We start from the raw sequence: 20,069 nt of genomic DNA on the forward strand, positions 1-20,069 counted from the left end.
TTCACCTCTCGTCCGAGCCTAAACTAACTGTAGAACAAAAGAGAGGAATCTTTAAAACAACACCAGTCTTCTCAATAACTGTACATATTTGTAAAAGACTAGACCATTCTACATTGATATTAGAGTATTAAGATTGAACAAAGTTTGGAGGGAGAATTCCAAAATGGAAAACTGATTTGTAAACTCTTAAGGTTAGACTCTGCTTCCAGGAAGGAATGAAGAATGTTGCAGCCTGGATGCAAGACCGCTGTTTGAAGCTCCACTCAGATAAGACCGAGGGCCTCATCTTCGGACCCTGCACCTCCGCTTGGAACAACACCTGGTGGCCCTCTGCCCTCGGGAACCCACGCACCCCGACAGACCATGCTCGGAATCTCGGCATCTTCCTTGACTCCTCCCTCCCCATGAACTGCCGGATCAACGCCGTCGCTTCCACTGTCTTCGCATCCTCCGTAAGACCTTCAAATGGATCCCCCCTGACTGCAGAAAGACCGTCACCCACGCACTCATAACCAGCAGACTGGACTACGGCAACGCCCTCTACGCAGGAATCAACAGAACTCTTCTACGCAAACTACAAACCATCCAGAACGCCGCTGCCAGACCTGTCCTCGGGACTCCGCGTCACGAGCACATGACCCAACACCTGAGAGGCCTCCACTGGCTCCCCGTCGAGAACAGGGTCACCTTCAAATGCTTCACCCACACCTACAAATCCCTCAACAACATCGGACCCAAATACCTCAACGAAAGAGTGGCCTTCCACGTGGCCAAGAGGAACCTCCGCTCTGCAGACTTTGCCCTGGCCGAGGTCCCCCGCATCCGCAGAAACAAAACTGCCTGGAGAGCTTTCTCCTTCATCGCTACCAAGACCTGGAACAAGCTCCCTGTAAACATCAGATGCTCCCCAACCCTGCACACGTTCAGGAAGGACCTCAAGATCTGGCTCAAGATCTGGCTCTTTGACTGATCCGGAGCCGCCCCCACCCCAGCGCCTTGAGACCCTCATGGGTGAGGAGAGCGCTTTACAAACCCCTGATTGAGACCAATGATGCGGGTAAAATTCTTGATAAAGTCGAAGTATTGTGAGAGAATATAATTACTGCAATCTATCAGTTCACATGTCTTAATTTCCCACAGAGCTGTGAAGCTTTCTAGTGATGCCTTTTTCACAGCACGCTACTGCTTTAGTTAAGTAAAACTTTTGCTGTGGTGTTCTTTTCCTCTATAAACTACTGAATGATTTGTTGATCGGGAAAAATTATTAACATGTATTTGTAGGAAATCTAGTGTACCCATAGATGTAAAAACATTGCTTTCTGTTCCATTCTTGAGAAATCAGATCTAGATTGTTTCAGCTGAACAGCGTGCACGTGCCGTCATTGAGATCTATTGTTAACAAAGAAAAGCTTTAAAACGGCCTTAGAGCCCACGTATTACTTGCCATTACTTATCATTGGTTGACTTCCATGTCACTCTCATTTCCTTGCTTCTGATTGGTTAGCACCTACTGTTCCTTCCGGCTTCCTCCAGACGCTTTTCGTGTTGGTCCCTGCCATAGAGCATGGACCTAGTACAGCCTCTTATTTGTGGTCCGTGTCCTCCCGCTGACCACAGCCTCTTGCACGTACTTTTTTTTTCTTCACTTTTGGACATGCACTCAGAGTGCCTATCTGCAGTCCGTCTCCACCCCTCCCTCCTTAAGCTTAGCTTAACCGTACCCACACTCTGTTTAAAAAAAAAAAAAAAAAAGTGATGTAATTCAATCAACACTGGCCGCTTGTAGCACTTTTTTCCTTTAAGCCATGTTGAGCAGCAGCCTGCTCTTCTGTGCAATATGGTTTAGAGTAAAGAGAAAAAGCACTAAGGTGTGGTCAATGCTGGCTCATCTTTGGCTTTTTTTCTCCCGACTTTAAACATTGTTGCACAGCAGCACATGCCAATAGATCTCTCATAGGTGAAACCTTCTGGCTTTGTCAGTGCTTATTTCCAACATCTGGTTTCAGGTCAAGACTCCAGGAAAGAAAATGCATTTTTACTAGCTTGACATTCGTTTGGTCGGAGAGATATAGTTTGATATTTCACCCAAGCAGAGATACTGGCTTCCATGGTCGATGTTTAAGAGTAGTGATTGCAAACTAGAGAATTAAATACTGCAGCTCTGCTCATTTTGTTGGATTCAGACTAGGCTTTGCACGCCAGGTCACAACTTAAGATAGCAGTGTAATATGGTGATATTTTGGCTCGTGTCTCACTGTCTGTTGTTCAGAGGAGCATTGCTCCTTTACATAGATCTCCAATAGAAGTAGTATTCTGCACGTTTTTCTCGTTTCCTTGACTGTTCGTTGTTTTGTGCTTTGTAAATTACATCTCGTCTTCCCCCATATTTGAAGATATGAAGGAGCGGTTGGTTTCCCAAACCGGTTGTAAGGATTTCCCTTACAGAAAGAGGTGAAATAGATAGTAATGGGCTAATCCCTGGTTTGTGGTAGGATGTCAGCCTTAACAACCACCACAATGCAAAGCAAATAAAGCAATAAATAACTGAATTCAAAGACATGGAAAGCTGTAAAATATAATAGTAAAGGAGACAAGTAAGCAGAATGTACCGGAATGCTAACAATAGTCTTCACTATCCAATTTCAAGTTTAGATAAGCACCTTATAAAAACATAGAGACCTGTTCAAATCGATGTTAATACAAAACAAGCATTAACAAAGCTATTAAAGATGCCCCTGGCAAGCTTGTGTGATATTCAAGATTTGTTTGTAACTTTTATTGCAAGCAAATACCCAAAAAAGAAAACATGCCTTCGCCTCAACCTGACAGCCAAATGCTCGCAATACAATTTTAACATTTTACAAACAAATTACCCATTGCGTATCATTTTTATAGAGCTGTATGTGTGCTTACTAGAAGGCATATGAACATAGGGCAGGTATAGAAATGATATTTAGAGGAAAGTATGATTCTTATTGGTGCTAAGGAAATGTCCTATTGTTTTTGAATTATTGTAACCTGAAGACATGAAGGAAACACAGAATGAAAAATATGTTAAAGATTCACTAAGATAAGTATTGGCCCACCAGCCATCCGACTTAAGTGCAGTATTTTTTAGGCTGCTGTGCATATGTGATCAGGCAACTGCTGCCCTAAACTGTATCAAATCACACATAAATTATGCAACACAGTATTCAGAGATATACAGTAACGGTACTGTGAATCTATGATCTCACAAAGAGAATGATAATCTCATGTTGGGTTACTGGATAACAGGTGAAGAAAATAGAAGATAGGGGAACATTTTTACCAGATAGTTATAATTGCAAAGCTATATCACAAGCCTCTGATTGGTTCTCTGTCTTTTTCATTCCGGTTACAATGTAATGTAGAGAATTAAGAAAACATTGTTTGTAAAGCGCTATTCTAGCACAAGTAATAAACCCATCCTGTTGCTGGATGATTTGGATTATTGATGACAAAGATTCTCTGCTAAAGAACAATTGGAGATAAAAGTCCCTTGCTTGTGAGGTTTTATAATGTCTACACAGGAGCATTACCAGCACCTGAAATCCCAAGACACAAATTAGGTAAGTATATTGTGTTTATGCGAGTGCAAGTGATTCACAGGTCTTATAAGTTAAATTCCTTCACTAAACTTATGTATGCTCCAAGTTTTTTTATCTGAATAGTTGTCCAGGAATACAAATACCACAAGTAAAGGCCAGCCATCCACAGCCCAGTTTAAGAATTCTTTTTTTTTTCTTAAATTGTGTTTATCATTCAGTGCAATACAAGAATAACAGACAGTTCCAGCACATTGGACGGTGCATAGTAATTGTTATACAGTACCACATATTACATCATTTAGGACCACAGCAAAATGGCATATTCATAGGGTGAAGGTAGTGTAAGGGTACACTCTACACATCAGTCATTAATAAATCAGGGTGTCCGTTGAGATAAGCAGTAAGAGGTTCCCAAAAATTAACAGGTTTGGAGGCAGTAGGTAGTTCCTCTGTATGTAATAAGAAATTATCCAGTATTAGGGGTGTCTTTCATAGATTCACATGCCTGAATCATTCCCCGTCGTCGAGACGGGAGCCTCCGGTACATAAAAAAGTAATGTCCTATAGACATACATAGAGAAAAATAGGCCTAAGGGCCTCCCCTTAGTAGCCTATCCTAGTCCTTATGTAAAAAGGACCAAACTCTTAGAGCCAGCCAATCAGCTATCACCTCCCTCTAGAACCTTCCTGGCAGGAGCCTCAGTCCCTCAGATTTTCTACCGCAAGTTGTGCTAGGGAGTCTCCAGCCTGAGTTCTCCTCAGGATTTCTTTCAAACCAGATTGTTCACTTTTTTGGTGACTTTCTTCTTCAAGGATTGAACGCAGACCACTTCAGGCCTCTTATTACTGCAGTGAGTGTTTATTTCTTCTACAACTCCTAGCATGTCTGAATCCCAGAAGAAAGCCCTTTTCAGGGCTTGCTCTTCATGTGGGAAGAAGAGGCTTCATGTGGACGACAAGCATGACCTCTGCCTATTTTGCCTTTATCCGGACCACGTCCCTAAGGACTGTAAAATATGTAGGTCTTTCCCTCACAAGACCTTGAGAGACAGAGAGGGTCGTCTGCTTATCTGGCTGGACAGGCTCAAGGACAGGGAGAGTGTGGTATCCTCAGAGGCGAGCTTTTCCGGAACCTCTGAAGTCTCCCTGAAGAGGCCGAGAGTGACGTCTCCTGGCCCCTCAGATGCTCCTCCTATGAAGACACACAAGAAGTCTTCAAAGGCAAGATCTTCAAAATCTTCAGTGTCTGACAAGGACTCTCTGACTTTTAAGAAGCCTACCCTGTCGGCCAGCAAAATTGCGACACCTTCCTCAGCGCAAAAAAGGGCACCAGGTCATGTCTCCACAGAGACGACAACCGTGTCCACAACGACAGCGTCGTCAGTCTTCTCGTCGACGACGACCACCCCTTCATCGTCATCAGCAGGTACTCCTATTTCGTCTATTATACTGCTAAAACCGTTGTCGACGTCTAAGTCATCGTCGACGACGAAGATTGTCCCGTCGACGACGACATCGTCGATGAGGAGCCCACCGTCGACGGAAGAGTCGACGACGAAGACGTCGACGACGAAGGCATCGTCGACGTCGAAGGCATCGACGACGAAGGCACGACAAATGAATCGTCGACGAGCGCATCGTCGACGAAGACATCGTCGACGAGGAGAATATCGTCGACGGAGACACCGTCGGCGAAGACCATGCTGTCGACGACGGTATCGTCGACGGGAAAGTCGTCGTCGTCCATGGGTATTTCTGAACCAGGGCAGAAATCCGAACTGGTAGGAATGTCAGCACGGAAGACAGCAGGGGTTCCTGTACAGGCATCTGCATCTGGCAAACTGACCAGACCACAGATTACACCGGAAACGACGTCTCCAAGTAAGGTGCAAACCAATTTGCCTATGGAGATTCTTCAGGGTGAGGAGTCGGAAGAAGAGCTCTTTGATCAGGCTACTTCCCCTTCTGAGCTGTACGTCAAATGTCAAAGCACGGACGAGGAACAGGAGGAGATGAGCGGGCAGGAACGCCCTGTCCGGGAACAGGTTCGCACGGAGGTCACCCCGATGGTATGCCTTCCCCTGTCGATCGTTAATGACCTCAAATACCTTATCCGGGACTACAAGCAACGTTTCCCGGAATCGCCAGCACTGGACACAGGGGGCCCAGTGCCTACTACAAATCCACCAACGACAGTCCCAAAGCAATCACGACCAGCTACTCAGGTCTGCCACGAGAAACCGCCACCTCAGGTGATAGGGTCATCGGATGAGGAGGCTGAGGACATGGAAGAGGGGGAGGTCCAGGAAGACCAGACGGACCAGGATGAGGAGGAGGAGTATGTGGCATCCTCCCCACCTTCCCCACAACCGCGCCAAGCTGATTCACCGCCAGTGGACATTGGCGGTTTTCATAAGATAGTTGAACGAGCAGCGACGCGGTTTCATATGGTCATGGAATCGACGGAGACTGAGTGCTTCTTGCATGACTTTAAGGAGCAGACGAAGAAGACCACGAAGTCAATCCCAATCATTGACTTTCTCTGGGACCAGGGAAAGAAATTAATGCTGACGCCGGCTTCCGTACCTGCGGTTGTTCCATGCCTGGATAAAAAGTACAAAGCTCCATCCACGGCGCCAGCTTGCCTTAATGGACACCTGAAACCGGATTCGGTCGTGACCCAAGCGGCCCAGAAAAATTCTCGTAATCCTTCCTCTCCTCTGTCATCCCCACCGGACAAGGAAGGCAGAAAATTGGACACAATTGGCAAAAGGTTTTCGACCACTTCGGCAATGACCATCAAGGTGGCCAACTCCATAACCGCCAACTTTGGGAGGATATAGCCCCATATTTAGCAGAGCTGCCAAGCGCAGTTCAGGAGGAGGTCAAGGCACTACTTTCGGAGGGCCAAACCTCGGCGGCCGAGATCATTGATTGTGCCATAGACGTGGCCATGACAGGCTTTCGTCAACTGGCTGGGGCTGCAGTCCTGCGCCGGCAGGGATGGCTGAAGGCAACATCGTTCAGGCAGGAAGTGAGACGAAGGTGCTGGACATGCCCTTCGACGGACAACATCTTTTCGGAGATAAAATTGACGAGGCGCTCCAAGCTATCAAGAAGGACATTGACACGGCTAGAGCGCTTGGAACCTTGCAGGCAAGGAATCAGTCCTTTCGGGGCAACAAATCTAGAGGCCAGTCCTCCTACAGAGGATCCTACCAGAATAGGTCCTCGTATTCCTTCCAGAATAAGACCCAGTACCAGCAGAAGCAGCAACAAGGTCGGCAGTCTTCTTATGGAAGATCTAACTTCAGGGGTAAGAACCAAAAGAGGGGCACCGGCGGACGCCAGTGACCAGTTACTCCAGCCAGTCCAGCTACCATCTCCCTCATCAAAAATTGGAGGAAAATTGACCCATTTCCTGGAAAATTGGCGCCTCATCACCACGGATCGCTGGGTACTCCAACTCCTAAGATTCGGCCATTCCCTAGAATTTACCACCATCCCACCTGCAACCCCTCCCCGCAGGTTCCCACACAAACATCTGCGACTGCTACTCCGGGAAATATCGGAGATGTTGAAGAAAGGAGCGATCGAGCGGGTTCCATCGGCTCAGAGGGAGAAAGGATTCTATTCCCGCTTCTTTCTGATACGCAAAAAAGAAAAGAAGTGGAGGCCCATTCTAGATCTCAGGGCACTCAACTCTTTCCTGAAGAGTCAGTCGTTCAGGATGGTGACGCTCCAAGAAATACTAGGCATTCTAGAAAAAGGAGATTTCATGACATCCTTGGATCTTCAGGATGCCTACTATCACATCCCGATACTCAGGGGGCACAGGAAGTTTCTACGTTTCGAGGTGGCAGGACAGCACTACCAATTCAAGGTCCTGCCGTTTGGCCTCAAATCCGCTCCGCGGATTTTCACCAAGTGCCTTTCTCCTGTGGCAGCTTTCCTGCGTCAAATGGGTCACCAAGTCTTCCCCTACCTCGACGACTGGCTGGTAAAGGCACCCACAGCTGCAGGCGCAGCCAAATCCTCCAACGCCTGTACCAATCTTTTCCAACATCTAGGATTGACTCTCAATCTTCAGAAACCCTATATGTCCCCAACAAGAAGCATCACCTTCCTCGGGGCGACCTTGAATACGGAATGCGCAAGGGCATTTCCTTCAGAAGAAAGAAAAAACAAGATAATATCGCTTGCCACGGCGGTGGCATCAAGGAAGTCCCTAAGAGTTCGCACCTTCAAATCACTCCTGGCAATGATGTCTTCTTGTATACTCCTCATCCCTCACTGCAGGCTTCGGATGCGTCCATTGCAAGAAGCCCTCACGAACCAGTGGACTCAGAGTACGGGTTCGTTCGAAGACATTGTGAGGATAACACCGCGAATATCCAAGAGCCTCGAATGGTGGAAAGATTACAGGAATCTGTCTATGGGACTGCTGTTCCTGCTTCCAGCAGCGCCACTTGTGATCACCACCGATGCATCTCTGGCGGGCTGGGGAGCTGTCCTTCAGGACCTCAGAGTAAGTGGCAAATGGTCAGATCAGGAGCAACATCTCCATATCAATCTTCTGGAGTTGAGGGCTGTGTATCTAGCGCTGCAAGCCTTTTTACCACGCATCCAGAACTCCCAGGTGCTCGTCAGAACGGACAACACCACGACGATGCACTATCTAAACAAACAGGGAGGAACGCGTTCGCTCACTCTATCACGCGAATCGCAAAAGATCTGGAACTGGCTTGTTCTCCATGGGATCACTCTCAGAGCGGACTATGTCCCGGGCAAGGACAACACCATTGCAGACGCCCTAAGCAGACAAAAATCCCTCTCCCACGAATGGGAGCTCGACGAGAATTCGCTAACACACGTATTCTCAGAATGGGGAGTCCCAGGAATCGACCTGTTCGCCACCAGGGAGAACGCCAAATGCCCAAGCTACGCAAGCTGGCATCCCCAACCAAGGTCGCTCGGAAATGCCTTTTCCATAGGCTGGTTCAGCGTATTTGCGTACGCTTTTCCGCCGTTCCCGATGATTTCCAGGGTCCTCAGGAAGATGAAGGCGGAGCCTTGTACCCTGATCCTAATTGCCCCGTTCTGGCCGAGGCAGCACTGGTTCTCGGACCTTCATCGCCTCTCCATCAGGACACCGATTCGTCTAAAACAGCACCCGAACCTGCTGACAATGTCCAACGGGCAGGTGCAATTCCCGAACCTGCAATCGCTCAGGTTATCGGCCTGGCTCCTGAGCACAGAGAGTTCTGTCATCTAAACATCCCGCAGGACTGCAGGGACGTGCTGGCAAAAGCGAGGGCGGACAGTACCAACAAAACCTACTCTCTCAAATGGAAACGCTTCTGCGTATGGTGTTCAGAGAAAGGCATGAGACCACTCCATATCACACCTGAACAGATATTGCCATATCTACTACACTTGGCACAGTCGGGATTGGCGCATGCATCCATGAAGGTGCATCTGGCGGCAATTTCACGTTTTACCAGGACTTACAAAGGCCCGTCTCTCTGGTCCAGTAGGCTTATCAAACAGTTCCTCAAGGGACTATATAGGTCCTTCCCAAGACCTCGACGGGTCCCACCGACGTGGCACCTCAACTTGGTCCTTAACCAACTCATGAAGCACCCTTTTGAGCCCATTCATCGAGCTTCCATCAAGTACATCTCATGGAAAACGGCTCTGTTGCTCGCTCTAACATCTGCCAGGAGAGTCAGCGAGCTGCAAGCCCTCTCCATTCAGGAACCCTTCATGCAGTTCAAACAGGACAGGGTGGTGCTGAGGACAAATCCCAAGTTCATACCGAAAGTGCCTTCAGACTTTCACCTCAACGAGCCGGTGGTTCTACGTTCCTTCTTTGCAAACCCTACCACGGCAGCAGAAAGGACACTCCACTCTCTGGATCTCAAAAGGTGTCTTAAGTTTTACATAGACAAAACAAAGAGCTTCAGGAAGTCATCACAGCTATTTGTGGCCTACAGTAGGCCAAGGTTGGGTATGCCTCTAACAAAACAGAGCATCTCAAGGTGGATCTCCTCCGCAATAGCATTCTGCCATGACGGGGCCGGACGGCCTTTAAGAGACAGGGTGGAAGCGCACTCCACCAGAGCGATGTCCACATCAGCAGCGCTGTTCGCTGGAGTGCCGATTTTGGACATCTGTAGAGCGGCGACGTGGAAGTCACCGCACACCTTCTCCAGACACTACTGCCTAGATGCCGAACTTATGAAGGATGCGGCAGTGGGCCAGGCGGTGCTTCGCCATCTATTCCAGTGAGGTGAGCCTTCCAACATCCCGCCATGCTGGTATGCACATTCTTTACTGATTTACTGTTTTGACGTATGCCAATGTTTCAAACTGATATGGTAATATGTGTATTATCTAAAATATCTATATGGCATGTTACATCAGAAATGTGCATAATGTATTGCTAACTACTCTGATTCAGGCATGTGAATCTATGAAAGACACCCCTAATACTGGATAAGAAACGCGTTACTTACCTGTAACAGCAGTTATCCAGTATTGGTGTCTTTCATAGATTCACATGCAACCCTCCTGCCTCCCCTGGAAGGACTCACGTCTCTCTCTAACTATATTACGCCTACCTAGCTTGGTGCGTACGAAAATCTGAGGGACTGAGGCTCCTGCCAGGAAGGTTCTAGAGGGAGGTGATAGCTGATTGGCTGGCTCTAAGAGTTTGGTCCTTTTTACATAAGGACTAGGATAGGCTACTAAGGGGAGGCCCTTAGGCCTATTTTTCTCTATGTATGTCTATAGGACATTACTTTTTTATGTACCGGAGGCTCCCGTCTCGACGACGGGGAACGATTCAGGCATGTGAATCTATGAAAGACACCAATACTGGATAACTGCTGTTACAGGTAAGTAACGCGTTTCTTATCTCTGCAGTAAATAGAATCCATTATCCATTGTTTCACTGTTTTTTTTTTTTTTATGCTATCCCAATGCATCGCTACTCTGCGTTTCGCCAAGAGTAGTGCTATGGCAGCAAACTTTTTCTTCGCAGATTTTAGCGGTATCACATGGCTCAAACACAATTGCATTGTGCAGGTCAATTTACAGTTCAGAATCTTGCCCATCATATTTACCACTTGATTCCAATTGATCTGTACCTGCCCACATCCCCAGGCAAGATGAATAAAATCAACTTGATCTTGCCCACATCTTTTCCAGTTTGCATCATCACGCAGACCATATTTGTGCAATTTCAATGTGGTGTGGTAAGCCTGATGTAGGTATTTCTAATGTATAATACGTAAATTCCCGTTGGGAGTGAGCAGGGTAGTGAGTGAACAACAAGATTGCCAATCTGCCTCGCTGAGGGGTGCATCCAGCAGCACATTCCATTTGTCAAGGGCCTTTATTGTTCCAGCCCCAATCTCTGATTGTACTGTTTTGTAAAGTTTCGCTACAATATAGTTATCTGCGCTAGTAATGAGTAATTGTAACGAATCAAGTGTAGGGGGTTCATTTGGGTAAGAGGGATACAGTTTCTTTATGGCTGCTCTGAATCTATGATAGGTGAATTTAAATAATATTGTCTGGTGATTGACATAGGAGAGATCTGGGGTGATGAATAACCCGTTAATATAAAGATCACCCATCAGTTTTATGCCTATTTGCTCTAGTAGCTCCATACTTCCTCAGTCCTGAGTGACCAACAAAGAGGGGTGTTGTGCTAGTCGCATGTTCGGTGCATAGAGTGGGAGTTTATTCTCCGTCTAACCAATACGCAGCCACGCGTCTGTGGTGGTACGGATCATGTTACTCTCCTGCTTGGTTAGGTGTGGTCATCGAAATGGCAGAAAACTTGGCAATTTAATGGGGTTGGCATCACCATCTTCCACCGCTAAGTGTGGCATGTAGCGAACGGGGTGATACCAATAATAGGCATATTGTGCTTGGGCACATAAATAGTATAAAAATAGGTCAGGGACCGCGAAGCCTCCAGAAGCGTATGGTAAAGTTAGTGCTTGTAATCGCACCCGTGCTTGTTTGCCCACCCATATTGTGTGAGAAGTGTACACAATCTGCGAAATATCGGTGTCGGGGGGTAATTGGTATGTTCGTAAAAAGATATAATAGTTTAGGTAAGATCACCATTTTTATGAGAGATATTCTATCTGCTAATGAGAGGGGGAGCGTGAGCCACCTATTTATTTGTGTTTCAATTTTATCAACAGCAGTTCCATAATTTGTTCTTAGTTTTATTTCCTGTTAGCAATGCATCCAGATACCCAAGTATTTAATGGGATCTGTTTGCCATGCCAATGGGAATTCCATTTGTTGTGGTTTAGTGATTTCAGTTAGCGGTAGTATGACGGATTTGTTCCAATTGATCTGTAGGCCAGATTGTCTCCCAAATTTGATATATTCTCTAAGGATCGGTTCTAAATTTGTGCCTGGGTCACGGACGTAGAGCACTATATCCTCACCATACATGGAGATGCCGATGGGTCGAAGGTGGAATCTTAACGCAGTTTGCGCATATCGTTGGCGTATTTTGCAAGCTAGCGGTTCTATTGCAATGGAGAACAGTAGAGGCGATAGTGGGCAGCCCTGCCTTGTACCTCTCTGGATGTGTATGATGTCTGAAACATGGCCATTTACCTTTACACGTGCCATTGGTTTGGTATATGACTTCATCCAATTCAAGAGCATGGGTGGCAGACCAATCCGTTGTAAGATTGTAAATAGACATACCCACTCAATAAAGTCGAAAGCTTTGCCTGCATCTAGGAGGACAGCCTCCGCCTTCAACTCCGGATTTAATTGATGCAGGAATGCAAAGATGCAGGTTGTGAGATGTCGAGCGATTTGGTATAAAACTGGATTGATCCGGTTGGACTATAATTTACATAAAAGGCTGTAGTATTGTGCCAATAATCTTAGCTAGAATCTTAAAGTCCGTATTGATTAAGGAAAGTGGCCTATATGATTCTGAACATTCGGGTTGTTTGTCCGGTTTTAATAGTGCCATGATTAGTGCTTCACGTAGTGTTGGGGGAAGAATCTGACTGTTATAGGCTTCATCATACATTTTGACAATATATGGGGCGAGCAGTTCTACGTATGCTTTATAGAATTCCCCCGTGAAGCCGTTAGGCCCTGGAGTTTTTCCATTAGGTAAGGATTTTATGGGTTGTACCAGGAATTCCCGCTGGTCATTCGTGAGCCACACAAGTGCTATGTATAGATAGTCTAGAATTTCTTGTATATTCGCTGTGTCACATGTAACATAGAGCTTACCATATGTTTCCAGGAAGGTGCCTAATATGCCCTGATTGTCATAATGTGTTAAGCCTTCTCTATCTACCATTTTCAATACGGTATGTTGTTTGTGTTCTATGCGTATCTGTTGCGCCAGCTGGCGACCTGGCCTGTCCTCTTCGCTCATTCTGCGAGCTGTGTGCCGGCGGGTGACATATTTCATTTTGCATCTGCAAGCTTGTTATATTGGGTTACTTCGTCCCTGATTGCTCCTTAAAGAGTTGCATTATGTGTGAGATCGTATTCAGCTTCCAATTGTTTCACGCGTGTTTCGCTATTACTCAATTGTGTACGTATATCTTTCAAGATTCCAGCAGTTGAGCCAATACATATTCCATGCAAGTTCGCCTTAAAGGCTTCCCATAAGTTGCCTGCGCTGTCTTCTGAATGTTTGTTGAGATGGAAGAAGTCTTCTATGGCTCTATGAATGGTTTCTTTATATAGAGGATCTAGAAGGGAAGCGCCATTAAAGCGCCATGTAAACGGAGGGGGAGTGTAAGTCGGGATCCTGAGATTCAGAACTACTGGTTTATGGTCCGAGAGTGTTTTTGGTAGGTGCTGTATGTCCTGCACCCATGCACAGGTGGTTTCCGTGAGCAACCACTAATCAAGTCTAGCCCAGCTGCCATGTTTGGTAGAGGAATGAGTGCTTTCTAGTGTCTGGGGATTGCGCATGCACCAAATGTCGTGCATACGGAATTCCATCATTCCATTAAGAACAGCAGAGGCAGCACGGTGATGTTGTTCAGTGGTTGGATAAGATCTATCACATGTATCATCAAGGGTAACATTGAAGTCCCCTCCCCAGATTAATTCCATATGTGGGAGAGCACGGAGTGTGTTCCATACGTTGGTGAAGAAGGCAGGGTCATCGATATTGGGGCCATATGTATTAACAATTCCTACCCTTGAACCACATAGGATGCCTATAATTATAACATATCAACCATCGTCATCAATTAGCGTTTGCTCCTGTACAAAGTTCGTCCCTTTACGTATCAATGTTATAACGCCTCTGGCGTACGCGTAGTATGAGGAAGCGACTACCGCCTCTGCCCACCTTTTTCCTAGTGTATCTGCTTTCTTTTTGAGAAGATGTGTTTCTTGCAACAGAGCAATGTTTATTTGATGCCTATCTAAATATGCAAGGACCTGTCGAACCTTACGAGGGTTAAGTCCTCGCAAGTTTCACGTGACTAGTCTCAGTGTTGTGGAGTTAGCTGTCCTGTGCATCAGGAGAGTATTCTCGATCTTGAATATGTTGCAGAATCCTACCCCATCCACCCACCGAAGTGATTGCTATTGTGGCTGTGTAATCGAAGATAATGTGCAATATCATAAGTGTGGTATGTAGTGAGATCTTAGTATGTGCCTGGATAAAGGTAACTTAAACCCAACTATCCCCCCCACCCACTTCAGCATCCCAACCATGCCAAAGACATACATACCCAAAGCTTAAGTGTAAACCGCAACAGAATTGTAGTGGAGTTTACCCGTTGGGGGACAACTAGGTGCTCGGTATTCCATCCGCATGCAGATGGGGGCCGGAGCGGCATAAATGAACAGAGTATCAGCAATTAGGCTGTTGTTTAGAGAAGGTCATCAGCTTCCAGTACTTTACTTGACACCCTGGGTTACATACAAAGTACTAAAGATAGCGATTTATTTACAAATATAACAGTAGATTGAAGGGTCACAACTTGCTCAATACCTGTAGCAGTTCTATAGTTCAAGCAGTCTGTACATCTGTAGTCCTTGGCAGTGGGCATAGTACCTTACCCTATTTCAATGCACAAGCAGGGCAGCATCCCCAGGTGTACAGCATGATAGCTAGGTGGTCCGATACATCCATTATATCGTAATGTTAATCCGAGTCCGATTGTGTGGCAGAGCGATTTTCATGTGCGTTCCGCTGCTTGACATGTTTAAGGAATTCCTGTGCTGGGTGGGGTGTCGGCAGGATGCGTGTTTTGCTCATGTGGGTGATGCGAAGTCTACCAGGGTAGAGCATGGCGATGCCCATGTCACGCAGTTTTTTCTTTACCGGGCCAAACTCCTTGCGAGCTAGCTGTACAGATAGCGTGAAGTCCGGGTAGAAGGCCACCTCGTACCCTTTGTATTCCAGAGGGTGTTTCTCTCGGGCCAGCGCTGTGTCTCGGTCACGATAGTTCAGGATCTGGGCTACTTTAGGCCACAGTGGAGTCCTTGATGGTGGTTTTGGCGCGAGAGTTCTGTGTGCGCTTTCTACAACGAGCATTGGCGAAAACTGTTCTGCTCCAAACATATCCTTTAGCATTTGTTCCACGTAATCTTTGTTTGTGCTTTATGGTATGCCTGCGATACGCAGGTTGTTGCGGCATGATCTGGATTCAAGATCCTTGTTCTATGCTTTTATAATCTCTAGGAGCTTATCGTTGCATTTAGAAGTAGTGACATGGGATTCATCTTCAACCGCTGATATCTGTTGTTCGGCTTCTTCTAATCGGTCACCGTGCTTGTCTAGTCTAGCGGATATGTGGTCCTTCCGGATGGTGAGTGCATCTATCTTACCATCAATGGCCTGTAGGCTTTGCTGAATGGTGTTGAGGGCAGCCTCCATCTTGGCGTCTGGCATTAGGTCCGTGTCGACCGTGGCACCAGGGAGTCTCGATGTTCGTCTGGGCTCGAATGGTAATTTAGTTTGCTGCTTGTCGGTTTTTCCCATTCTCAGGCTTGTACTGTGAGCCCGTAAATATTACTGACCCAACGCTGTAAGGTTGATGGCACGTGGAACAGGACACAGTAGTTTAACCCCAGGGATGTCACGTGTCACAACGCAGTTCAGCACAGTTCGGTTACTTCGCAGCTAGGTAAGTAGTTGAAAGGTGACAGAAATTAGCAAATAGAATGCAGATCAATGATTCCTCTTATAGGGAAGGAACATTCAGTGAGTGGGCGTTACGCTGGAGATACAAAGCAGGTACGCGCTCCGGTGGTGTTACAGTACAGTTGTAGTGCCCTCCTTATCGTGGTGAGCAGAGCGCGATATTTAATTTCACAATGGTCAGTTATGTCCCATATACGGAACACCAGGAACACACCCAGTGCATCTGGCAGTTGGCAGGGTCAAGACTGGCTGATTTGTAGCACGATTCCTGTGCTTGGTCGTTACTCACCACCGTAGTTGCAGTAAACAGGCATACAACAAGCCCACTCAACCACCTTAGCGTCTCCCCACCTCCTCTCGTCGAGCCGCGCTCTTCCGGCCTCACGGTAAAGATCGGGTCGCTTTCACGTATCCACACAGCAGTTGGGGAGTACCACTGCTATCTCACAGAGCGGGAAAGCAGGCATGCATCTAGCAGTGATGTCCTTGTTCACGTCGGGTGAGGCCGTAGCGCGGGTCACAGCGCCGCAGCAATGAGTCGCAGTCCACGCACAGTAGCTTGTGTCCCTGTTTTACTCTGCCATTTTAGCTGCCGATAGGTACGTGCCGCCCCGTCTTTGTAAAACATGTAATGCCGCAGTTAGACTACCCACAGTCACACACCAGGGTCAGCCTCTGCCAGCGCTTCAATTAGGGAGTGTCAATACATACAATCATAGACGATGTGTGCTGTATGTACGATGTCTCTCCGATCCGGTACAGTGGCCACCACCATTCCCTCACAGATCGGAATCGTGGCAGATTTTCCTGATCAACGCGAGCGATTTAAATGGACATACTGGTATCAGTTTTCTACGTTATGCTTCCGATTCCTGAATTTGTATCTTGGGTGCTGCAATACATGATATTTCTGCCGATGTTTAACAAACCGCCGCTCCGGCTGTCAGAGCATCGCTAGTTCGCGGCCATTTTACAGCGGGCTCTCTAGCGCCCCCTCAGTTTAAGAATTCTTGATAGGAGAAGATTCCATTCAATCTTCAAGTAGACCAGTCTAGGTCAAAATCACCAAAATACTTCACAAGACGTAGAACCGTTAATATGATTTTAATGCTATTTTTGTTTTCTTTTTCATTCTTTTCACAAAACACTGTATTCCTATATCTTTTGTGTTATTCACATGGAATGGTTCAAATACCTTATACCTTGTTTCTTAACTGTTGTTTTAGGACTAAAACAATATGTGTTACTGGATTAAGGTTATTAAGGTTACATTAACTTTTATTCTGGGTGAAGAAAAACATGTTTTGATCTTGCATTGGCACACACACACTGCAAAAGACTATACAACCCCCCCGAAAAATGTCCTTAAAATAAGTTCACCCTTCACTAAGAAACACTATATTGAGAATAAAATAAATTTTCCAATTGTGGATAAAGATATAGGTGCATAAACAAGACTTCTTAAACTGATTGAAAAATTAGCTATTCTCCGATTTAGATGACCTAAAAGTTTCTTTGCACACCTAAGTGACTAATGTTTATTGTTGGGAATAAGTTCCACCCAGAATTAAATACACTTATACAGGTTTAGCTCACAAGGGAAATATAGTCAGTTAATTATAATGTAATGTTCATGCTATGAAAACTGTTCCCGTCTGCTAGTTGTTGCAAAGGGTTGAATTTGAAGGTAATATATTTAATGGGATCTGTAGCCTAAATTAAAGCTGCTGGGACTAAAGTGGGTTACATGGCTCACCCCAAAGTGGGAACCAAGTAATGAGGCTGACATCTTTACACCCTTTCGGTTTCATTGCAGTCCTACTTGGAACAGGGCACTGGTTACATGAACTGTATTGCCCCAAACACGAACACAACTTCACTAAATTGGGACTTCCAAGCCTCTGGCAAAACATCCTCAGTTAATCTCCATCTGTCCAGGTACATTTGCCATCTCTCTTGGAGCAGTTAACAATCAATAATTCATGTGCTTGTGGGTTCTCTCACTGATTTTCTCAGAGGGTGTCCAAGCCCGTTAGTATGTCCCTTCTCTGTTCTTTGGCTTTTCTCCCAAATTAATGTGCAAGATCCTGCCCCCAAAAAATGCTGTCTAAGCGTTAACATCCTTTTCTTGTTGTTGCTTTATATTTTATCAAGCGATTGAATCCTTCTCAATTTCCAATCTGCCACCCTTTCTTGTGATGTTGTAGCTGCCGCCTGCAGCTAGGGACCTAGAGACAACGTGTTTTACCATTACTATTGCCATAGTAGTGGGTTTTGAATACATGATTGTTGAGGATTGCTTAAAGTGGTTCCATTTAGTGGCTGAGGACCAAAGGTGAGAGCATAAATCTTTGTGCTCTGCATTCTGGTGTGTTCTGATGGCGCCTATCTGGCCGAGTAGTTGTGGTTGGAGATGCATGAGGTTGAGCACTGTATTATGATGATGTTGAACTCCATGTAAGATGACAGACTGTTAATCAGAGCTTGACGATCAGAAACAGACGACTGTCTGTCAGATCAAGTGATGAAAGGAAGCATGGAGAAATGTTTTCTGTGTTGTTAACAGTGTCGCCCATGACATGGATGGGTGTCATCTCTGTGCTGTGTGAATGCCAGAACCTGGATTATAGTCTTGAAGAAAGGTGCTGGTACTCCGTTTTTTTGCAATTTGATGCTCTATTATTGGTAAATCGGTAATGATGTTGGTGGAATCAAATATATGATATGATATATGAAAGTGGATGATCCTAGCTTTATATTCTTCATTTTGTCCTAGTTTAAACATTTGTACTTAAAGTATTGGCAGAAGAATGTTTTGTGAGTTGGCTTTTTGCCTGGGCCATTTGCATATGGACTACATTATTGAAATCGGTTTGGAATTTAAAGTATTAGCAAATGTAAGTACATACATATTTGATTAAAGATTTGTGCAGTGCAGAAGTTGCTGTCCAAGGACCTTGATTTTCTGATGACAACGATTTTACTTACTAAATATCGAGTGATTTTTAACAAATCTCTTTTGTTCCTTGTACCAGATTTCATAGTAGAAAGTTCATAGTAAAAACGTGTGAATGCCATGTTAAATTGTATCTGATGTACTGTCATTGTATTATGTATCACGTATTGTGTGTACCACTGATCCTTTAACCATCCCAGACTGTGAACCATTAAAGCGCCTTTGTGCCGTGTACAGTCTTTCAGGTAGAAATGTTTTATTAAGCTGTGAAAACACCGAGCAGCTGAAATCCAATGTGTGGGGAGAGGGTGTGTCCGGCTAGAGTGGTTGACCTCGAAGCTGGGGAACCGGTTTCGAGCCTCGGCAGGGACACTCTAATATTCTGTGATTATGGGCAAATCACTTAATCTACCCATGCCTAACAAAAAAAAATATTAATGTGTCTGTCTGTAATGCAACTGGTGCTCATGTCACTCTGATGCCTTTGGGTGAAGGGGTGCTCACTATTTACCTAATACTAGCAGTCTGATGCATCTTCTTGATCATTAGGTACAAAACCATTGAAGGAGAGGCAGGGGCTTGTTGTGGAGGATGGTGGTTTTGCTACCCAACTGTCATGTGGTCAATGTCTGAGGCAATGGCCTGCTATCATAAACACTCTGGAAGATCCTGTAGGATTGTCCTTATTGTCTAAATATGTTAATTGAATTAAAATATATTTCTGGCATCAATCGATCTAACATTTTTTATTTAAAAAAGTGATAGAAATGTACATACTTTCCTTCATTGTAGTAATGGACAAATACAACTAGTATAAAATTACAGTGCAGTCATATTTCGCTCCTATGATATGAATCAAGAGAAATTGTTTTAAAATGAGTTTGGAGCCGTCCTTCTAAAATATGTATACATGTAATTAAACTAGTGGTTTTTGATTAAGTTGTCGTTTTAAACACTACAATAGAGTATCATCAACAAATGAGGTGTATGCATTCTATAAAACTATCTTGGGCCTTTCTAATCTGCCCTCTCTAAAAAGCCTGTTTTTTTTTCTTCCATTCAGCCAAGGTTTGGCGGATAACACAGTGATTTCTAGAGTGAACAAAGTGGTATGGGATTTGGATCGTCCTCTAGAGGCTGACTGCACTCTAGAACTTCTTAAGTTTGATGATGAAGAAGCTCAGGCGGTAAGAACTTGAAACGATTTAGTATTCCAACAATGTGTCTATCAAATCAGTCTTGAGGGCCGAATTAATTAGTTAAAAGACCAGGAAATATGCAAACTGTTTGGCATCTCTCTTACAGTTTTATGATTTTGTCAGCATCTAAATTAATTAAACTAAGTAGAAATCCTTATTTAAAATATGTT

At 45.3% G+C, this 20,069-nt stretch overlaps 1 protein-coding gene across 1 annotated transcript in view; it reads left to right on the forward strand.

The window, feature by feature from the left end:
• TARS1 (threonyl-tRNA synthetase 1) overlaps nt 1-20,069 on the forward strand; it is a 271,600-nt gene that overhangs the window by 45,601 nt on the left and 205,930 nt on the right. Inside the window, exon 4 of the mRNA XM_085630784.1 lies at nt 19,764-19,887. Within this exon, the coding sequence (XP_085486910.1) occupies nt 19,764-19,887 (124 nt within the window). The remainder of the gene's footprint in view (nt 1-19,763; nt 19,888-20,069) is intronic.

This window comes from Triturus cristatus, chromosome 2_1 (genome assembly GCF_964204655.1).
Source record: "Triturus cristatus chromosome 2_1, aTriCri1.1, whole genome shotgun sequence".
NCBI lineage: Eukaryota > Metazoa > Chordata > Amphibia > Caudata > Salamandridae > Triturus > Triturus cristatus.